The 20064-nt window shown below is 40.7% G+C and overlaps 1 protein-coding gene across 1 annotated transcript in view; it reads right to left on the bottom strand.

Annotated features, from left to right (window-relative positions):
- The window catches only part of dnah9 (dynein, axonemal, heavy chain 9), a 137145-nt gene that overhangs the window by 26795 nt on the left and 90286 nt on the right, over positions 1 to 20064 (bottom strand). The window contains exons 56-68 of the mRNA XM_072373573.1: positions 19585 to 19764; positions 18777 to 19007; positions 18005 to 18199; positions 16806 to 16925; positions 14208 to 14396; positions 13328 to 13563; positions 13109 to 13231; positions 12049 to 12253; positions 6775 to 6939; positions 5175 to 5315; positions 3998 to 4168; positions 3705 to 3827; positions 288 to 481 (exon numbers count right to left, since the gene is read on the bottom strand). Of these exons, the coding sequence (XP_072229674.1) occupies positions 288 to 481; positions 3705 to 3827; positions 3998 to 4168; positions 5175 to 5315; positions 6775 to 6939; positions 12049 to 12253; positions 13109 to 13231; positions 13328 to 13563; positions 14208 to 14396; positions 16806 to 16925; positions 18005 to 18199; positions 18777 to 19007; positions 19585 to 19764 (2273 nt within the window). The remainder of the gene's footprint in view (positions 1 to 287; positions 482 to 3704; positions 3828 to 3997; positions 4169 to 5174; positions 5316 to 6774; positions 6940 to 12048; positions 12254 to 13108; positions 13232 to 13327; positions 13564 to 14207; positions 14397 to 16805; positions 16926 to 18004; positions 18200 to 18776; positions 19008 to 19584; positions 19765 to 20064) is intronic.

The following is a 20064-nucleotide window of genomic DNA, read 5'->3' as shown; positions in this document are numbered from 1 at the left end:
CCCATATATAGATTGCAAGTGATCCCTGGATGTTAATCAGGTTTGAGTTCAGTACCTTGGTGTTTTTAGACAAAATTTGAGGGGGTTTTCCAGACTGCTTGCAGCTGTAATTGCGGATACTTTCCAGCAAAAGACAAACAGAAGAAGTGAGGATATGTGTATTGTCAGTTTACACTACAAGCCAAAGGTTAAGTTCTTCAACCTTTTTCCTTTCACAAAACAACGGAGGTTAGAAAGATCCTTCACAGATCCCACATCAAAGGGCAAGCTATGATTCCTGTTCTCACCTGACAGCATACGTCATGCGGTCAGGTCTCAGCGCCCTCATCATGCACAGTCTCTGGAGCGAGGTTTTGCTCTTCCACTCCTGTGGGAATTTCTCTTTCTCTGGACACTCTGACTCCACAAACTTCTTCCAGCGTTTGGCTGAACCTTCAATGTCTCGGTCCAGATTTCTGAACTCTTCCATGGAGCACAGGGACTGGAAGAAAGAAAGTTGATTCGTACAGGAAAGGATGAAAGTGCTGCTACACCGCGATGACTCATGTACATAAAAGTTTGAGTACTTCAGAAACATTTCTCAAAACACAGCAAAAGGATTAACTTTGTTTGCAAAAGTTAAAGGGAAAAAAAGACAAAAAAAAGTGCTTATCTTTTCCACACGCTTACACAAATAATATTTATTCTAACAGAAATGCTGAGTAAACACGATCCCTTTCATAACGGCATGGGGGTGAGGGAAGTCTAAATATGCATCCGTTGCAGAACCAGCGGGGGCTTCATTGTGATGACCCAACTGACAGACACCTTATCTCATCTGTGGAAAACAGCAGTGTCATACAGAGCAGCCTCGAACCAGGCACTCTCTCCCTGACAAGAACACACACACACACACACACAAGCAAAAGCATGTGAAGTGTGAATGCCATCTCCCTACTGTATAAACTATAAGGGGGGGTACTCAAATCTTCCCACAGCAGACACAGCAAACAAGGTGTCATGGAAAAATAATCCCCAAACATCTGTTTTTCTATAACTTCTCACAACTAGCCATGAGGTGGTGAGGTAGAAGGAAGCAGTACAAAGTGGCTCTGAGCAAACAGACTGTTACTCTAGTTTAGCCTGTATAATTACCACAGGCAGGTGGCAACCTTTTAGCCCAGTTGAAGAGAGAATACTCCAGGTCTGGAGGGATTCTTTTTCCACTAATGTCATCAAGAGAGTCAAGCAATCAGGGCATCTTATCCTCCATTAAATGTTTTCAACTTATTATGCGTCCAAGTGTGAAAATCAAGTGACAAAATTTGACGAACAGAGCCTTAAACATCTACAGTGTGTTGAGTGTAGCAGGGAAAGTCTCTTTTCTGAACTCTCTTAAGGGTTCAGGTTCAGTTAATGTTGTAGGCGGAAGAAACTAAAATATTCATAAGCACAACCTTAAGCTGCCGTTAAGGTTTAGTTTGCTGCTAAACTGATTTGACAAGGGAAGGAACCTCTGTTGTCTGAAGTCCACAGGACTGCGCTGCAAGACAAATTCTTTCTTTAAGAGACTGTATGAGTATGCAAAGTTTGTTCAGTGTTAAAACGCAGCAGGGTCACACAGCAAAATTGGTCTCTGAATCCCATGAGTTCTGGGTGAAACTGAGATAGACTTCACTAGTGCTGCCAACTATTGTCTGTGTTCACAGAAATAAACTGTGTGAAGCCACTCGGGGCTTGAAGAGGTAGAGGAAAGTTGTAGATTTTGGTAATGTGCCTCACATATGACAGCCTGGCGGAAAGGTTGGTTTGCAAAAACATAGCAGACATTTTACAATTTCTTTATGGGATTATGGAGTTTAGCAACAATTTAAAACTCTTCATGAATGGTTTCCTGCTCTATCTTTAGGAAAGTACATTTTATTTCTGATTAATTATCTGTATGTATTTCAATCTCGTTTTTACTTTTCGGAACTGATTTCAATTTCCTATTTTTTTTACAGTCCAAAGAGCATTTCATACAGCCAGCTGACATTCCTCCATCCGATTAATGCACCTGCTACATCCGAGGCCCCAGTTAAGCTAAAACACATGCATTTGGACCCTGGGAGGAAACAGAGGTACTGGGAGAACTTCATACCAAAAGGTGCTGAGCCACAGGGCTGCACTGACATGAAACTGGAATAATATCTGAACGTGCAATAAGTGCAGCATTGATATTTCTATATATACAACCTCAATTCCAAAAACGTTAGACACTGTGTAAAATGCAAATAAAAGACCAAATGCAGTGATTAGCAGATCTCATGAACTAAGATTTAACATCTTTTTCATGAAATATATTAGTTCATGCTGAATGTGATGGCAGAAAAACATCTAAAAAAAGTTGGCATGTGGGCAACAGAAGGCAGGAAATGTGCTCTGGGCCGGAGTGAATTCAAACTGGACTCAGACAGAAGAAAATTGTTCTGTGATCAGAAGAAATAAAATGCAACTCTCAGTTCAAAAGCCTGCATCTCTGGTATGGCGGTGCATTAGTGAATATGGAACCAGCAACGTGCACATCTGCAAGGGTACTAACAATGCTGAAGGGTATCTACAGGTTTCAGAGCAACATTACATTCTGCCTGTGTTAAAACAGCGTGGCTTCGTAGTAGAAGCCTCTCAGAGCTGGAGTGACCTGGCTGCCATCCAAACCTTTCACCAAATGAAAACATTTGGCGTATCATGAAACAAAGTACAACAAAGAAGACCCAGGACCGTTGAGCAGCTAGAAATCTATATCATGATAGAATGGGACAACAATCTTCTCTCAAAGGTCAGGCAACTGCTTTCCTAAATTCTGAGACATTAACAGATTGTTGTTGTAACAAGAAGGGATGCTACACATGGTAAACAAGGCCCCGTTTAGACTTTTTGAAGATGTGCCATCAAATTCAAGATGAGCTAATATTTTTATTAACATATCAAAATTTCTCCCTTTCCAACATTTGATTATTTTCTGTTTTACCGTGAATAAAATAATGGTTTAAGAGTTTCGTGAATAACTGCATTCTGCTTTTATCTACACTTTACAAGACGCCCCAACTTTTTTTGATACTGGACTTGTACTTTGACTCATTCTCCAAAAAAAGACTCGTACAAATCAACTTGAGCTAACTAAGGCATAGGAAGCCAATTTTATATATGTTTCAATATTATATATATATATATGTATATATATATATCATATATATATATAATATTGAAACTCGGTTAGAGTTCCCAGGATTGGTTAGCACAAACATGTTTCTTCCGTAAAATGTGGCATTATCCTTAATTACTGGTTACTGTGTTTCTGCTAAGGGCTTGCAAACATGTTAGCATACAAGCTAAAGAGCCACCGGTTAATCTGTTCCGTGTGGTCATCACATGCAATTAAGTAAGATAGTCTGTCACACTTCTCAAATTCAACAACTTAATATTCAGTTTATAATATAAAGCAGAGAAAGCATGTTTTGAGAAGAAAACAATCCATTTTTTCTTTTCTTTTTCATTTCGGGGCAGGGTACCTGCTAAAAAAACAAACTAATTATCTAAGTTTCAGCATCAGCTCTCACTCATTTGCTCAGGCACTGAGACTTAAATTATCTAATGCTGTCTCATTGCATTTCACAACATGATTCTGGCTCATCTCTGCTGTTGGTACATTTCAGTGGGACAACCATCTCTCCCTTCTTCTGTACCTTGATCCCACCCCAGGAGAGGTTGGATAGGAAATCCACTGGTGATGTTACACCTGGTTGGACAGGGTATCTCAGGAGGAAGTCCAGCTCTGCAGGGTTTATTTCATTATTCATCAGCAGTATCTGGGGACACAACAAACAGGAGGGCAATGGTGTATTTTCAGCACAAACTGCAGCTTCTTTCCACTTGATTAGATGCAGACAGGGCTCGTAGTCTCAAGAGCAGCCGATTCGATGGCAAGCTTGCTCTCAAAACAAACCATGCAGAAGATGAAAGCAGCTCCCCTTCCTACCTGGAACACGAGCTGAGCGATGTACGTGAGCTTGTCACACTCAAACAGGCCTCTTGTGGTGTACTGGAAGACTGAGGAGGTGATGCTGTCAATTAGGTTGGACACCCGCTGCTTCAGAGCCTCATCCGGCTCAGCCTTCAGAACCGCTTTCTGGAAGACCACACTGAATGCCTGGGGATGCACAGGGCAACGAGAGCAGATACAACACCAACTCACTATCTGAGGTGAAACACGGTCAAACACTGTCGATATGCGGTTGGGCAATATTTCTGTTTGGGTTGATTTTTTTAAAATTAAATCCATTTCACATTTAACAGCAGTTATTCGAACTGTTATAGTGAAGATATTGATTGATATAGGACTGACGTGCTGAGTTCCCCAGTGTAATGCATGCTTAGGGTTTATTTTAGGGGTTTTGTGCAATTTGTCGATATTAAAAGGATTCCAAAATATCAAGAGCCTACTTTTATACTTGTCACTAATGTGAAGTGTCAGTATCAACACTAACGCTGAGGGAGTGCTATTTAAATGGGCGGCAAACAATGAATGTATTTTGGTTACCTTTGAAATTATTTCATTAGGTTTGACATGTGAACTTTCTTAACTGTGACAACAGCAGCACAAGTCACTCCCTTGAACTTAGCAAGCAGTGCAAGTGAGAATTTCCCAACTAAAATTCAAAGCTGGAAGCTCTCAACTGTGTCTTTCATAAGGGAACTTTAAGACGTGCTTTAAACAGAGACGTTGCAAAGAAAATAAATGTTGTTATCTTCTACTCTGAGATGTGTGGTGTATTTTTAATTTAGCAAACTTCCACCAATGTATGGTATTCCACGGGATACACAAGGTCAAAGGTATAAAAACTCTAAATGTGTTTTCATTTGATTATGCTGGGAAATAACTTGGGCTGAGGCAGCTACCTGAAGAGTCAGGGGTGATTGCAAACCATATCTCAGACTGCCTTCTCTCAGGCTCGCTGGCTGACAATGTGAGAGACATTAAGCCCTACATAACAACATTAGGGAGCCACAAACACAATAAAGACAGGGCAAAGAGCATAAAACATGATGAGCAAATGGAAGGAGGAGGGGAGAAAAGGAGAAGTGAGTGTAAAAAAGGGCCTCACTTGGAGCCTGTGAGGTGGGCAGGAAACATGGTGTCTCAATAGACAGACTACCTTGAGTGAGAACTGGTACATGGGGTGGATTTTATTGAGGTCGTTCATTATGAAGTACAATAAGGAAGCCATCGCTGCTGCTGGTCTGTAGTGCTCTCGAGCCTCATTGATTTTGGCCTCTGTTACCTTGGCTTCTTTAACCTACAGTAAAAAGAAAGTTCAGACAGAAAGAAAATCTCTCTCACAGACACAGGCACATAGTAGCACAGATATGCATAAAACAGGTTTCATCCATCAGCTAATGATGAACTTGTGCACAATCCAATAAAACACCCTCCAGTGAAGAGCAGAGCTATTCCAATTTCACAGTTCCAAGCAAAATGTTCTCATACTGCGTGAAACACGACAATTAAGCGACTTGTTTTTTGTTTTTTTTAAAAAGGTAATGCCTTTGTAGTTATGTTTGAAAATGAACATCTGCAGCACTCATCTCATCACAGACAGAAGGCAATCACTCATCTTCATGCAGCAGTTTTGCAGAAGCGCTCTCAAGGAAAGTAAGAAACATCAGTAAATCTCTGGCAGAGAAAAGACACTTAACAGAAATTATCTGATCCTCTGACTACACAGCAAAAACAAAATGAGTGAGCAAGAGGAAGGCGAACATGACAACACTTACGCTTAACACTCACAAATTGGAATGGACATATTTTGTATACAGGTTGTTTAGCATCTACTTTATAAAGTAAAACTTATAGAGAATAAATTAGTTCTGCAAATGTCATTTCGGAGGTACGTGGAATTAAACTACTTTTGTTACCCAATACCTTCTGAATAATTACAGCATACAGACAAGGGAGCAGAGAGCTTTGTCTATTAGTCTTGTAACACAACACTACACACAAAAAAAGAACAGCTACGAATGTAGTCTCAGTAAAAACAATGCCAGCTAAGGTACCACCACTTGATACCCAACACGACTCAGTGACCTCTTGCTCAGAGAGAGTTGCATGTTGGGTATCAGGCCATGATACTATTAACTATAATGAAAGCGTAAAAAGGCCCACAGAAATGTCACAGCTGGGCACTACACCAATCAGCCATTACATTATAACCACTGACAGATGAAGTGAACTGTGCTGGCCTGATCTTTGCAGGCCTAACCTCATTAATTACATGAATTGAATGTATCTGTTACTGACATGGTACAAGATACAACATCAATTCTTCAAAGCTGTAGTAGAGTTCCTACCACAATGCATCGGGGCTATTTTGGTGAAAAAAAAGGCATCTACTCAGTATTATGAGGGTGGTGATGATGTTATGGCCGATTGGTGTATTTTACCAGGCATATTCATGCTTTAATCTTTGCTCTTCCTAAAGCATGAATCCTGTACAAGCCAATATATATTACAAAATATTTTTTCAGCACATAAATATGCTGTTATCTGTTTACAGCATTTGTTGTTACAGTGAACAACACCACGTATTTTTATTTTGTAGAAATTCTCCCAGCATACAGCAGACTCTCTGCTTTTTGGGTAGTGCGTCCAGTATAGGTATCTATTAAGTAATTACTCATTGCTTTATGCGTTCAGTGGTTATCCTGTAATATAATGGCTGTAATAAAAACTGAAACAATTTTTTTAAATGAAAAAACCTTCTCCTCTATCTCAGCAGCAGTGCGTTTGGTTGTCTCCAGATTTTCCACCAGCTCTGTGTCTCCCAGAAAGTTTCCTGAAGCAGAGGACAATCGGGACAGCAGATTGTCCTCCAGGGTCTTCAGAGTGATCTTAAATCCGTTCTGCTGCTTCGTCAGGTCTGACTGAAAGACACAGAAATACTTTGTGTAAAAACTTCCACATGTCAGAAGATTCTCAGATACAACATTATCCTAATCTGAGGCGATGGGAGATCTTCAAAGAGTGGGTCAATATGAGGGCAAGAACACTGAAGGGCACCTCAAAGGCATAACTGATCAATACACTCTGCATCGGCTATCTGGACACATGAAGGGAACGCTCTGGGATGGATTAACCAGCTTCCGCCTGGTTGCCAACATCAAACCTCTGCTGAGCGACTTCAGTGTGAGACCTTCAATTTGAGAGAGCTTTGATGATGAACTATGCACACAAACACACAAACAAACACTCACTCTGGTTCATTATGGATGATTTGTTTAGAAATATGATATTCTTGAATATGAAGCAGTGCTGAAATCAGGCAGGATATGGACATGTGTGCACACAGCCTGGTAGCACTGGGCTTTACCCACACTCCACCATATGGATTATTGCTCCCCGTCTTCTAATAAAGCTTTAACTCCGACCGTTTTTCTTTGTCTTTGTTCTAGCTGAAAAAAACAGAAGCGTCTGAGAGAAAACTTTCACTTTTTCAAAGCCTGGTGTTTGAGAAGTGTTGTGAGAACAAAGCCGACAGGGCACGGTTACTCTCTTTATTGCTTCATCCCGCTTTGTCCTTCGTTTTAGTCTGCAGAAGCTCCTTGGTTCTCCTTGATAAGGACTTTGCTTTATTGAAGTTTTCCTTAAGAGAACCTTCTTCGACCTTTGAATTGTCGTACTGTAATTATGGGATGGTGGGCTGTTTTAAGCTTTGCCTTTTTCTGAACAGACAGAAGTAAAACATTTCTGGTACATCTGTTTCTGCTCCCCTGCAATCACAGGGGTTTCTGGTGGGGTGGATGTGGGTGGATCTATCCCCTGTGGCATAACGTGCCCGTGACAAAAGACATACTTAGCTCAGATCACACCGGGGAAGCAGATAATTTAGGAGCTCACATGCCTTAATTGCTTTCTTTATGACAGAATTTCCTATTGCTAGAATGAGAGATATTTTACACCATTGTTAAAACTAATTGAGCCTCTCCCTTTCTCTTAAACACTCTGAATTTGATGTTATTACCTACAGTAGAGTTGACAAGTTTTTTACTAAGCCTGCCTGCGGGGGTTTAAACTGAACGTGATTCGTGGCATTTTTGGTAGGATGTGACATGCGTACATTTGCAGCAGAGATGAAAAGATCACAGTGGCCTTGTGTGGTGGACATTTGCCTGAGAGTCAACTGTGACCTTCTACTCGTCTGTACTCAGTGCTCTTGAGGGGAAACACTAAAACATTCCCAACTGGATTCAGTAATGAGTCAGTTTTAAACAATTAGCTTTCCTCTGGCACATTGTTCTTGTAATTACCCTTTCTTGAGAAAAACAAACAATTAAGCAGTCAGCAAAACAAGCCAAATGGGATAAAAATGAGATATTACATCTGTCATTTTCCCAGGCAAATGATTACTGAGTGCCACCGAGCAGTCCGGTTCAGGTAATTTGGGAACCAGAGCATTTTAGTCCTTATTAATGAGGGGGGTCTGTGTTGCGGGAAATCCACACAAGAATGAACACAAGCACTTGCACAAAATAAGGATGGTAAAAGGTTGTAGACTGATTCCCCAGTGCAGTCTCTTAAAAAAAGGAAACTTGACATTTTAAGCTCCTTAGCTCGTCTTTGGCACAGTTTAACGAGAGCTCTTTCACCCAGGAGTCATCCTACGGCTCAGTAGCAACGCTAACCTCATTAAAGGTATAATGGCACAGAGTCATTGATAGAATATAAACAGGTACAGCCAATTTGCACTCCTCTATCAGTACGATGATTGTTATCAGTCTGGGTTGTTTACCGACAACAAAAAGCCATTCAGCACTTCATTCAATGGGCCGTGTTTTGTTAGGAGAGTTCTTGGGAGTGTACAGAGCCCCCACCACCCCATTCAACTTTCAGTGTTAATTAAAATGATAAGTGTGTTCCAGATCTTGCTCTTCTTCTTCTTTTTATTTTTTTAATTTCTCATCTTCGGATCTCAGTGAAATGCTAATTAAACAAGCATCATTAAATCATCTTTCACTCTGTTGGATTTTGCTGATGGGACATTGGACCTAAGATAACTCTGTCATTTTTCTCCCTTTCCCTTTCAATCTATTAAAAATGCTGATTGACCATAGATGAAGGCCTACAGTTCTGAGTAAAACGCTGCCTACACAAACAAAGACGCCTCCGTAAAACCATCAAAATGCAAATAGAACAGTGTGGGAGAAAAGCCGCCTGACCCGTTAACAGAATTCCTACAACATCTTCCGTTCTGATCTGTCTGAGACACTGCCGTCAGCCAGATGTGTTCCGAACCAGGAGGAATTTCTGACTTCCCTTTTTTTCTCCCCCCTCAACTAACAAGAGCCGCATTTTAGGAACACTGGAACTGTGTCAATGTGTTGTCTAATTGCCTTGGTACAGTAGCGCCATCGGCCAATCCATTTCAAACAATTGACATGAAACGAGCAGATTGCGGATGAGAAGGAACGGAGGCCTCGTTAGGCGCTGCAGCTTAGATCAAGTGACTTTTCCCTTAATTACAAACATTTACATTCACACAGAAAAGCATACTGTGGATTTCGCAACTATGTGGTGCTCATTACTTCCCGAAACTTGGTCACACAGCTGCAAGGAACCTGCACTATTGAACACAGCGTACTGAGCTAGCCATTAAATCTGACCAGCAATGACAGCTCGGTGTTACAGCAGGAGACAGCTTCACTGATCAACAGAGTGGAACAAAAGCCTTCCTCACATTCAGAGATCGAGGGGTCAACAGAACACAGCCAGGCATTTACATTTAAAAGGAAACTGCACCTAAGAGCATCTTCTGTTCTTTGATTTTTAGAGATGTGGATGTGTGAACGTAAAAAAAAAAGACGAAATCCCCTTGAGGATAGCATCAAGACACAATTACACGATTCCTTGAGCTTAATGATGAATGGCATTTTGTTGCAGGAACAGTTCCCGAGATGACTGTGACACAATTGGAAACTGTTAGAGTTTCAAAAGTTAACAGGATTTTTTTATTCAGGATAAATAGATAATTGCCTTATTGGGTGATCCTTCGTGGATCAGTATCCAGCACTCAAACACTAATACTTTAGATAATGCCAATCAGAAACTCGTCTGAGATTATGGCAATTGAAGATTTTCTATTTCAGACAGTTTGCTGTTGTGTGTGTGAGCTTAACATTTGATCATGGAGGGCACAGTCACGTTGCACTGAGCTGCGAAAAAATGCAGCCGATTCCAAGCCAAAAATGAAAAAACAGCTATATATGTAACATGAAGGGATTTGCTTGAAGTGACAACTAGAAAGAAGCTAGACCTTAGCTACTCTTGAGCCACCCTGCTTTTCTATATTGACAGCTTTCTATTGAAATATCAATGGACAAACAGTATATAGGGTAAAACAGCATTTGTACAAATCTAATGAGCTTAAAAGTCTATATTTAGTTTAGAATTGAACCCCGCCTGAACTCTTATAGACAAGCATTCAGTCATTTCTTTAAGTAGTTTTCAGGCATAGTTCTCCAGGCCTCTTGAAGGACATTCCTTCATTTGCTCCGTTCTCTGTCAGATGATCCCACACTGCTTCAGTAATGTTGAGGTCCGGGCTCTGGGGAGGATTCATCCCTCCATAAGACCTGCTGCCACTGATTTTCAGTCCACTTCTTGTGCCATTTGGCATAGCTCAGCCTTTTCTCCCTGTTTCCCTTCCTTAAGTATGGCTTCTTGACAGCCAACCTTCCATGGAGACCATTTCTAATGAGGTTTCACTGATGTTTTCAGCCAGCAGCTCTTTGGGAAACACCTAGTCTGTCAAATTGTGTTGTCTTTGACATTTTTCATAGTCACAACTGCAGAAATGGGAACAAAATATATGTGTTTGTGACAGGCTGCTTCCTGAAGATAACATTTAAAATGATTTGCCAAGTCATCTGTTATGTGTACTGGTTCATCACTTGAGTTAGGTGCACAAAACACAATCCTGGACTGGACTGAAAATAAGGAAAAGGCAGCCAATGTCCAAAGAAAAACTCTGAAAGACCCACAGAAAGCTTGAAGAAGTACTGCTCAATAATACTTTAAGATTAAGAAAGTCTGGCTGCTTGGAAGCACAAAATATAAAGAAACGAGGCGTGTCCCAAGACACAAGATTTTTATACAGGATAAAACACCTTCTAACGCACAAAGTGGTTTAACACAATGTGTGGAAGTTCGTGCTTCATCTTTAGTGCAGTGACAGAACCAGTCTGTCATATAAAGGAAAGCAAGGGAAATAACCCAATCACATGGCAAAGACTGATTCTTGCATTTCAAGTCAACTGTTTGAGTATCGGAGCTGTATGCAGATATCTCTAATCTGAAAAGTGGCTTTGGGCAAATGTTTGTCTGTCACATCAATTCCAACAACTCTCACAAGAAACCGAAAAAATGTGTGGAAACTGAGAAATGTGAATTTGTACAGAATTGTATCAAGTAAATGTAATAATACTGGTTCCAATTTGATGTTAATATTTTATATCCTTGCACATTTAGTTTACTCCATGTTCATATACATGCCACGTGAAGGCACAGAAAACTTGAGCACACAAACTCACACACACACGCACATCCCGTGCAGGGTACCAGTCTCTTGAAGTGAGGCACCCTTGATAATCATCACACATCCACCAGCCGTTAATCAAAGGCACTAGCTGATTGTTTTGGAATCAAAGAGCCTGGACGTGCAGCCTCTTGTGATGTTTAAAGACAGCCTGTGTTTTCTCCCCGACATGTAGTGTTAAAGATGGATAATGACAAGCAACAGTGCTCTGCCCAGTTTCTGGAGGCCCTTGACTCTTCTGACTGTTTCTTTTAATTACATCTGCTGAGAGGAGATGTTAGCAGTGAATCTCAAACAGTCTCTCAGTTGTTTGTCCTCTGATATAACCGGAAGAATGTGACAGGTACTCCTTTTATGTCTAGTCAGATTCACATTTACATTCATGCAGCTATCTATCAAGATGTCCTCTTTGGTGACATCACCGACACTCTGGCCTCCTTACCTTTAGCTGTTCCAAGTCAGGTCTCTCCATGCTGACCACTGCAGCCAGCAGCTGGTCCTCCAAACCATCTCTGGTCACTGTGAAATTTATCAAGGTGCACTGGGCCTGCAGCTCCGGCTGGTAATGAGGGTTTGCGAGCTTGGTGTGCAGGATGAGGCGGAAACTGGGGTTGTACTCGCACTCCTTGTCTCCAATCTTTATGTACCTGAAATGTTCGATCAATGAGGGTTTCTAAAAGAAAGTTGAGATTCTGAAATACCATGATGTGACCACAGCAGCAAAGGAGGACTTGTCACTGATGATAATGTAATCATCTATCTCCTCTATTAAAATCTCTCACACGTTTTCCTGTATCATAAGCTCATGTAGGTGTCCTGTAAGGAATAAGGCTGGTGTTACTCTACATTCAACAACACATTTTTGAATGTGTGAAAACATATTTCAGAACCAAATTCTATAGTCTCTGATACCCAGTGAGCTGCGTTCTTTGTTTCTTTGAATTATCCCTTTTAGCAAATACCATTTTTGTTCATTAGTGGCTAATTTCCTCAACTTCTTGTTAGGCATGTGTTAGAGAAAGAGATGTAAACAGACTATTGATCCAGAGCCCACAATTGTTATAACTAGGAATCCGTAGGCATTGTTTTTTCAGAGAGTAACATTAGTATCAATATTCTTGACATAACACATCAATACTTTATATTTTACATTAATTAAATGAGCGATTCATTGAAAGTCAGCGCTAATTTCTTTCATGGCACCTCCTATCAAACAGTCCAGGAGGATGACCGTTGATCACTTCAATCTCTGAACATATAATCATGTACTCTAATTGTGTTGAGAGAATAGGATGTGACAATACTTGTGGTAAGAGTGGAAGCTATTAGAAGCTGTAAACTGATGTTAAACTCTGAACAAAAAAACAGCTACATTTTTATAGAAATCAAAGTAAGCATCAGCACGATTATGAATTTGCAAGTGACAGATACCAGCTTTGAATTTTACTATTTGTCAACGGCAAATATTAGTGTTGCAGGACACCTACGATGTAAGATCTTACCTCCCTTTCTTGATGGTTTCTCTGCTCAGCAGAGGTCCAAGAACAGGATCCAAAGTTTCCCCCAAGTTCTCTATAAGAACCACGTCACCTGCTGCTAGCGCTCTCTCCACTGCATCCAGATACCTTCCAGTGCAAAACAGCAGGAATCCCTACATCAAAATCCTCTGCATAATATTTTTTTAACAGACCAAGGCTGCCTTCCACCATAACACAACTTACCCTCGCTGTTCGATGCGGATGAGCCGCAGGTCTTCTCCATATTTGTTTCTGATCCACTTGATTCCCTGCAGCTGAGGATCCACGATGAGGGGCCAGCGTTGGCAGGAAGTAAGAATGGTAGCATTTTCAGTGGACATCCTGTCAGCAGGCAGACTCTCATTCTGCCAGGCTGCAATGTCAGCATCATCAGTCAGCATGGTCAAAGGGTCCAGGTCAGGAGTGACTGGGATGGGAACCTTACAAGTGAAATCAGTGAATGTGTATAAAAAAAGAACTCTAAAAATAAAAAAAATTCTGTTTATTATGCATTTTTCTTTTTTCAACACCAGATTTTTTTATTTATTTTTTTACCAGCTTTGTGAGATAATACCGCAACCCTCAGAGATGGAGAAAAGAAAGTGCCTTGTGAAAGCAGTTTCAGCGGCAGATTAACAACTGATCAACTCTTCAGTGAGTATTCATGGAAACTAAAAAGATTCTTAGCCTTTTTTTACCCTCTGAAAGAGAACTGGTTGCCTACAACAAATCCCCAGCCAATAGTTCTGATGGTAATGTAGCTAAACTGAAGAAAAAATGTCAAGGTTTGGCAAAATTTTGTGTTTACTTTTAGTTCAAACACAGACAGCCAAAAAAACATAGAATGGTGCGTGCAGGTGACTCATGCTAATTGCCTCAATGTTACCATTCAAACAGGATTTTATGAAATCAATCTTGAGAAAAGAAGAGAAGAATACAGAGTTTGTTCAAATTTGGCTACATAAGTCACATTAATGGGCTTTGAAACCTGAAAAAAAATGCTTGAAACTTTAAAAACAAAAGCACAAGCTGACCAATCACAGTCCACATAGCATCTCCGTGGCCACTTTAACAAATCACCCACCTCCAGCTGACTGAGATAAGGCCTCCAGAGGTTGTCCATAAGCTGGAGTCTGTAGCGTTTGGTTAAGTATCCCAGGTAGGAGATGAAGGCAGTGATGAGGAGCACATCCCCACACAGAGTCCTCTCCTGTTTCTTAAAGTTTGCAATGGATTCTGCCCAGCGGACGTTCTCTGCTGCAAGACCACCCACCTGGAATACAGGGACAGTTTCAACTGAAACTTTTCCTGGTTCAGGATATTCCCAGAAGGCATTCTGTAAAATCAAATTTAAATTAATCTATGGCTGCCACTGTCAATGCAGCAACTCACAAATATCCAACCACAACAATGATTTGCTACAGTCAAGTCCTTTTTATTAGGTTTTTATATCCTTTATAACCTCTCTGCTCGTCTTCTAACACCTCTACTTTTTACTGCAGCAATGATCCAACTTCCCTCCGTCGATGAATAAAATTCACCTTAATATCTTATCTCTTCCAAAGTTGAGAGCCCGCATGCTTTGATACATACTGTAACTTCAGCGGAAACAATGTGCCCCTCAGACAAGTGACTGCATTTGCATTGATATTCAGGATTGAGTAGCAGATTAGCACAACCTCTCCTCCTTTTGTTGCTCCTGTCAGGCCTTTTCAAAGCTTTCTCTGAATAATTTAGATTATCATACTAACACTGTCAACACTCATCTTTTTGTTTTGCTGTCGTCAGCAAAGTTCACACGGCGCAGGATGATTGTGGGATTTAAGTAATGGTGTGTGTAGGTATGTGTGTAAATGTACATACTGTACTGCAGATCTAAAGGCAGATACAGCCATACTATTAAACATTTGCACTGTATAGTTAACGCAAAAGCTATATTCTTTCATTGTTCATTAAAATAACATCTTAAAATGCACATTTAAACACACATATACAGATATTCAAACACTTACCTTGATTTATAGCAGATGCTTGCATACAATACAAATGAACATTATGAATGAATTTTGAATTAAAGAAATACTTCGCTGCCAAGTAAAAGACATGCAGTTTATATTTGTCAAAAACAAGATTTTGATCTGGAAGTGCTCATTAAGCATTTCCATTTACAGACTACATTTAATTAAAATCAATTAATTTGACAAGAAGTAAGATAACAAACTAACAAAATGCAGGCTGGCATTCCTTTATCAAATCTATCGTTACTTTCAGAGAATATTATCTAATAGGTGTTGTTATAATCAGGAATGAGTGAATTCTACGATTACCATCAGCAAACCACTAGATTAATGTTTCTGGCTTATCCTTCAAGCTAAATCCAGACAGAAGGCAGGGTCTCAGTCAGCAAGTGAGCGAATCGGCAATATCAACAATGACAGTAACCAGATTTCCTTTCACTAACTGAGCAAAGCTGAAGAAATTTTTTAAAAAGCCACAAAAAATTATGTGAATCACACGTCTCCACTGACTGGTTTAAAGAGAATAAGCTTGGTTGCAAAGTGTTGCCAGAAGTTGGACGGAAAGTATCTTGTGGTTGTAATTCGGTAGAAGAAGTAGTCGCAACCGACAGCAGAAAAATCCCAATAACAGCTGTGGTGGACATCCACAAGAGGGAAATAGCGAACTCTTCGTCAGGAACTATTTTAATCTCTGGGAATATCTGAAATATTATATAAAATCTGAGAAGACACTGGTCAGTTAAGCAAGGCTTGCTGGCTCAGACTGGAAACAGCTGGTGAGTGACAGTCAGTTTGTTGTGTGTGTGGAGATACGGTGGAATATGCACCCAAAGGCTGAGTCACCAGTGCTGTTTTTGATTTACATTTAGAAAATGTGAATAAGCATAGTTGAATGAAAAAGATGAAAATCCCCTAACATTTGAAAAGGTATTTGCAGCCTGAGCCGACAAACAGTACACTCATTAAAACAGTACACCGACAAACAGTACACTTATCTCACTGACCGTCTTCCCCCCTACTTAGAGGATGTCTTTGATGTCCACCTCAGTCTACTCCTATATCAGTATCCAGTTAGGACAACTAACAACTGCTGCTCACTACTTACCTACTGAATTACAGCTACTAGCAATGCAGCCCACTCTACACTGGCCAAAACCAATAAACAGAAACATTCCTTTTTCCTCCCACGGCTTTTTTAAAAATTGTTTTGGATTTTTTCCGATTGTAAATGGAAACCAAACTTATCTTCCCCATTCACCTTCAAAACAGACAAGACTGTTAGAAGTCACCCTGGTAACTGTACATGGCCACGGCTGAAGTCTAAAGTTTCCCAAAAAAACTACTGAGTCTAACAACTGTAGCCCAAAAGAGTCAAACATTTTTGCCAGATAACTTTCATTTGACATCAAACAGTGGTAGAGGTTTACATTAGCCTTAGGCTAAATTGAGTTCCTAAGGCTAAATTGACATCAGGTGCAAATTTTGCTCAATTTACACCACTACTAAACATGTAAAGAGAGACAGCAGCCACACTAACAGGCAGCATCTGTATATCTGTTTATACACATATGACAGTGCATGTGAGACAGATTGGAAACAAAGTGTGTTGGTGCGCGTTGGTGGCTGGTTCGTGCTCCACATGACCCTGCTGTTCGACTCCTCACCAGACGGTTGGCCAGTGAAATGGTGCGTGCTGTCGACTCTGCTTCCTGTTGGCACTTGAGCTTGTCTGCAGTGGCTGTCTCAAACTTGGCTGTGAGCTTTGCCAGGTTCTCATTAAGGTGCTGATAGGCCAAAGACACACAAACATACATAAAGAGAATCAGGGAGAAAAATTGGCACTTGCTGTATTACAGAGTGGTCATAAAAACAGAGAACAAAGACACCCACAGCCTGTTTCTGAAAGTAACTTTGGAGAGTGTGAAAAGTTGGTTAAAACTTGCCTTTCCCTCCGCTATGGATTTATTTGGCATATGGAAGCAATTAGCACAAGGACAAACAGGATTAATCGGTGGAGGGGCACACAGGTTCAGTAGATTAGTTTGAGGATTGCTAATTCCCCTTGGCTCCGAACCCTCTCTCTGCTCAGGCGATCAGACTGAAGGCTAAAAAATGACAGTGAGAAGTCATGCTGGATCTTATTAACAGTCGTCACTCTGCACTCTGCAGGTTTTGATGTAAACAGCAGCATCCACTGCAGTGTCCCAAGCCTGGCACTCTGCTGGGGCTCTCAGGCTCTCTGATGTGCTGAATGTCAAACGCCACAGAGAAACAATTATGTACAGCTGCTGTTATCGTGGGGAGTTTTTAGGTTGATGGATTTGGTTTTAGACTAATGAACAGCAAAGGCCTTTAAAAGCACTTACACCAGATTTATATTGATGAAATGCTGGTGGTATATCATTACTGAAAGGGCTCATGTGTCAACTGTCACTCAAGCGCTGATAAAATAATTCATATCCTGACTTTCTGCTTTACTTTATAGCCTGTGGTTGTTTATATTTTATTTCTGTGGCATGAAAGTCTTAATATACCGCATATATTCAGGGTTTGATGGGGTTGTTGATCTTCACTGATGTCTCGCAAATCTCTTCGTGCTTATGTGCTGAGATTTCAGGCTTTCACAAGTCATTTTTCAACTTTCAGTCAGCCCAGAAGCTAAAGTTTTGAAAGATTTTTAGTGTTTATCGGTGCCGTTTGAGTCAAAGAAATGACAAAATAGAGCACAAGACCAAAAGCATGCATTCACAGTTTCAAAGTTAATATCCTTTAGATATTGCAGTTTTCGTCCTTTTGAAATAAATACTTGTCATACGGCAAATAAACTTTTCATTTCCTGCATCAGTCCAATGCAGTGGCTTACACTGATCTTGCTTTTGATGGCAGCAAGCTTCTCCTGCGCAGCAGCCAGCTCAGCGTTGGCCTTGCTTAAAGCCTGCCGCTTGGGCTCCACATCACAGTAAACCTCGTAGAACTTGACAATATTTAAAACCCAGGAGCACAGACCCGCTGCTGCATATGACTTGGAAGCCACCAGATCTGGCTGAAACTCTGGATCCTGCAGAGAACCGAAACAGAGTCTTAATGCCAGTGAATTAATACAGTATGTTCAGTGTTTCCCTCAAACTGACTGCTTGTGCCTAGTGTTGTGTGTCAATGTTGGCAGTGTTACAGAGACATACTGTAGTAGCCAGGTCTGTGTGTTTCAGACTGCGATATTTCTTCGAGATATTATAAATCTGAACTGCGTGTGCTGTTTTTTTAATAAACATGATTTGACATGCTTTTGAAGAATCACTAAAAAATATGTCCTTATAAGACAAAGGATATCATTTCATATCAACAGTATGAGGAAAATTAAACCGTGTTGTACATTGTGAGTTTATTTGCTGCACTGACATACCTTCTATCTGCTCCATTGAACCTCATAATCAGGGCAGCTGTTAAATTTGCAACACTTAATTTACTGGTTGATTTTCTCTGGCTGTCATTTGGATGCTTGACAGCTATAATGCACCATTGTCATTATAATCACGCCTCTGCTAAAATGATGATTTATTAGTTGAACTTGCAGAGTTGCACTCATTTGCGCCGTGTGACTCAACCTCAGAGTGCAGGCTAATTGCAAGACTCACCTGCAGGTAAGGCTGAATGGCTTTAAGGCAAGCCTCTGGGATGTTTTCCTTATTGAAATTTATCAGGGAGTCCAGGAATGTGTCCACCTTGGCCATCATCACTTTTGCAGCCTTCCAGCTGCGATCCTTTGGGACTTTGCCGCCAGGTGCCATCAGGACCATAACTGCTGCTGTGACGTTGGTCACCGCCGCCACAGGAGAGCCAAATGACTTTAGCTCAGTTAAGTTGTTCTGAAGTGGGGACAGAAGAGGGAAGAATGGATGAAAAAAAAAGAGCTGCGATTTAATTGAGTTTGAACAACTGCACATCTCTGTGGTTTTGTGGGGGTGAAAAGAGAGAAAATGGAAGGGATTAGAATAAAGAAAGAAGAACCTGTGCTGACTTTGAGAAGACAACAGAGAATTCTAATTAAAGCATCTTGAGAGAGCTCTAAGCAGTGATTGAACTGTCTGTTCTGCTTGTTCGAACAGAGAGCACCTTTTAAACACACAGGGTGTTTTTGAAAATCCCCCAGGCAACTCATAAGACTACATGGGATGCAGGGATGAAGTAAAATGTCTGAAGAGCATATGGGCTACATTATTGTGTCAAAGACCTGCCTCAATCCTGTCATTCAATAATTTTTTAAACGGTCCAAGGCCTGTGTGGACAAAACCTGGTATTTCACCGAAGCAGAGAAAACAAAGCAAAAAGATTAAACGAAGACAAAAGAAAACAGACTTTGATTAAAAATAACTAAACTAAGATATAAATAAAGGGGATGGAGCAGATCAATAAGCACCGTGAATAAAAAACATGGTTACTGACTTTATTGAGGGTGTTAAGGGCATCCTGAGCTGCGAGAAGAGCTGGTTCAGCCTTGGCTAAGTCCTCTTCACAGTCTCTCTGTGTTCCACTGACCACTACAGCGATGGCTGCCACCTTTTGTTCCTCCTCGTCAGCCACAGCCTTCTCCTTTGACACCTTCTCAGTTTCTATCCCAACCTCCTGGAGACAGCACAAAGGATTTATCAGAGGATTAATGGTGCAAGTTCAGTCGGTGGCTCAGTAAGCACAACATGAATTCCCTGCAAAAATAACCCACCAAACAATCAACAGTGATCAGTTTGAACTGTTAAGAGAGTCTAAATTACATGTGACGTGATTTGACGTGGATCTATAAATCAGCAATTGGCATCTTAAGAAAACACCTCTGAGTCTGAGCAAAGAATGCTCAAAAAAAGCCTGCTAATGTTTACCCCTCCAGCCAATCTGACATCGATCCATAACAGGAGATAACAGAAGATG

The sequence above is a fragment of the Leuresthes tenuis genome, unplaced genomic scaffold, assembly GCF_036924035.1.
Source record: "Leuresthes tenuis unplaced genomic scaffold, fLeuTen1.0.hap1 SCAF_20, whole genome shotgun sequence".
NCBI classification, from domain to species: Eukaryota; Metazoa; Chordata; class Actinopteri; order Atheriniformes; family Atherinopsidae; genus Leuresthes; species Leuresthes tenuis.
Note: the sequence above shows the minus strand (reverse complement) of the source record. Positions and strands in the feature narration are given on the sequence as shown.